Consider the following 411-nt stretch of genomic DNA (forward strand, 5'->3'; position numbering starts at 1 on the left):
CGGATTGCTCTCTGCCTTGCCAGCGCCTGGCAGCCCACCCCTCTGCCTCTCCCAGCAGAGCAGCGACCTGGGCGAAGCGAACACGTGCTTTGCCCTGCAGAAGAGCATCCTGCTGCCTCGTTTTCCCCCCTATTTTCCCCGAAGCTGATGGCTCTGTGCAAGCTTCCCAGCCTGGCTTGTGCCACCCCGCGTTGTCATGTTGGGGCTGGGCTCTGATGGTCGTGTCCCCTAGGATGCCAGCCATCCTGGACGGGGACGAGGCCATCAGGAAATGGCTGGACTTTGCTGAAGTGCCAACCCAAGAAGCGGTTAAACTCATCCAGCCCACGGAGAACATCGTTTTCCACCCGGTGTCCACCTTTGTCAACAGCACCCGCAACGACACGCCCGAGTGTCTGGCACCCATTGAGC

At 60.8% G+C, this 411-nt stretch overlaps 1 protein-coding gene across 1 annotated transcript in view; it reads left to right on the plus strand.

Annotated features, from left to right (window-relative positions):
• Nucleotides 1-232: 232 nt before the first annotated feature.
• The window catches only part of HMCES (5-hydroxymethylcytosine (hmC) binding, ES cell-specific), a gene marked incomplete at its 5' end in the record, with an annotated part of 772 nt that continues 593 nt past the window's right edge, over nucleotides 233-411 (plus strand). The window contains one exon of the mRNA XM_010086951.1: nucleotides 233-410. Within this exon, the coding sequence (XP_010085253.1) occupies nucleotides 233-410 (178 nt within the window). The remainder of the gene's footprint in view (nucleotide 411) is intronic.

Source organism: Pterocles gutturalis, unplaced genomic scaffold, assembly GCF_000699245.1.
Source record: "Pterocles gutturalis isolate BGI_N339 unplaced genomic scaffold, ASM69924v1 scaffold33661, whole genome shotgun sequence".
Taxonomy (NCBI): domain Eukaryota; kingdom Metazoa; phylum Chordata; class Aves; order Pterocliformes; family Pteroclidae; genus Pterocles; species Pterocles gutturalis.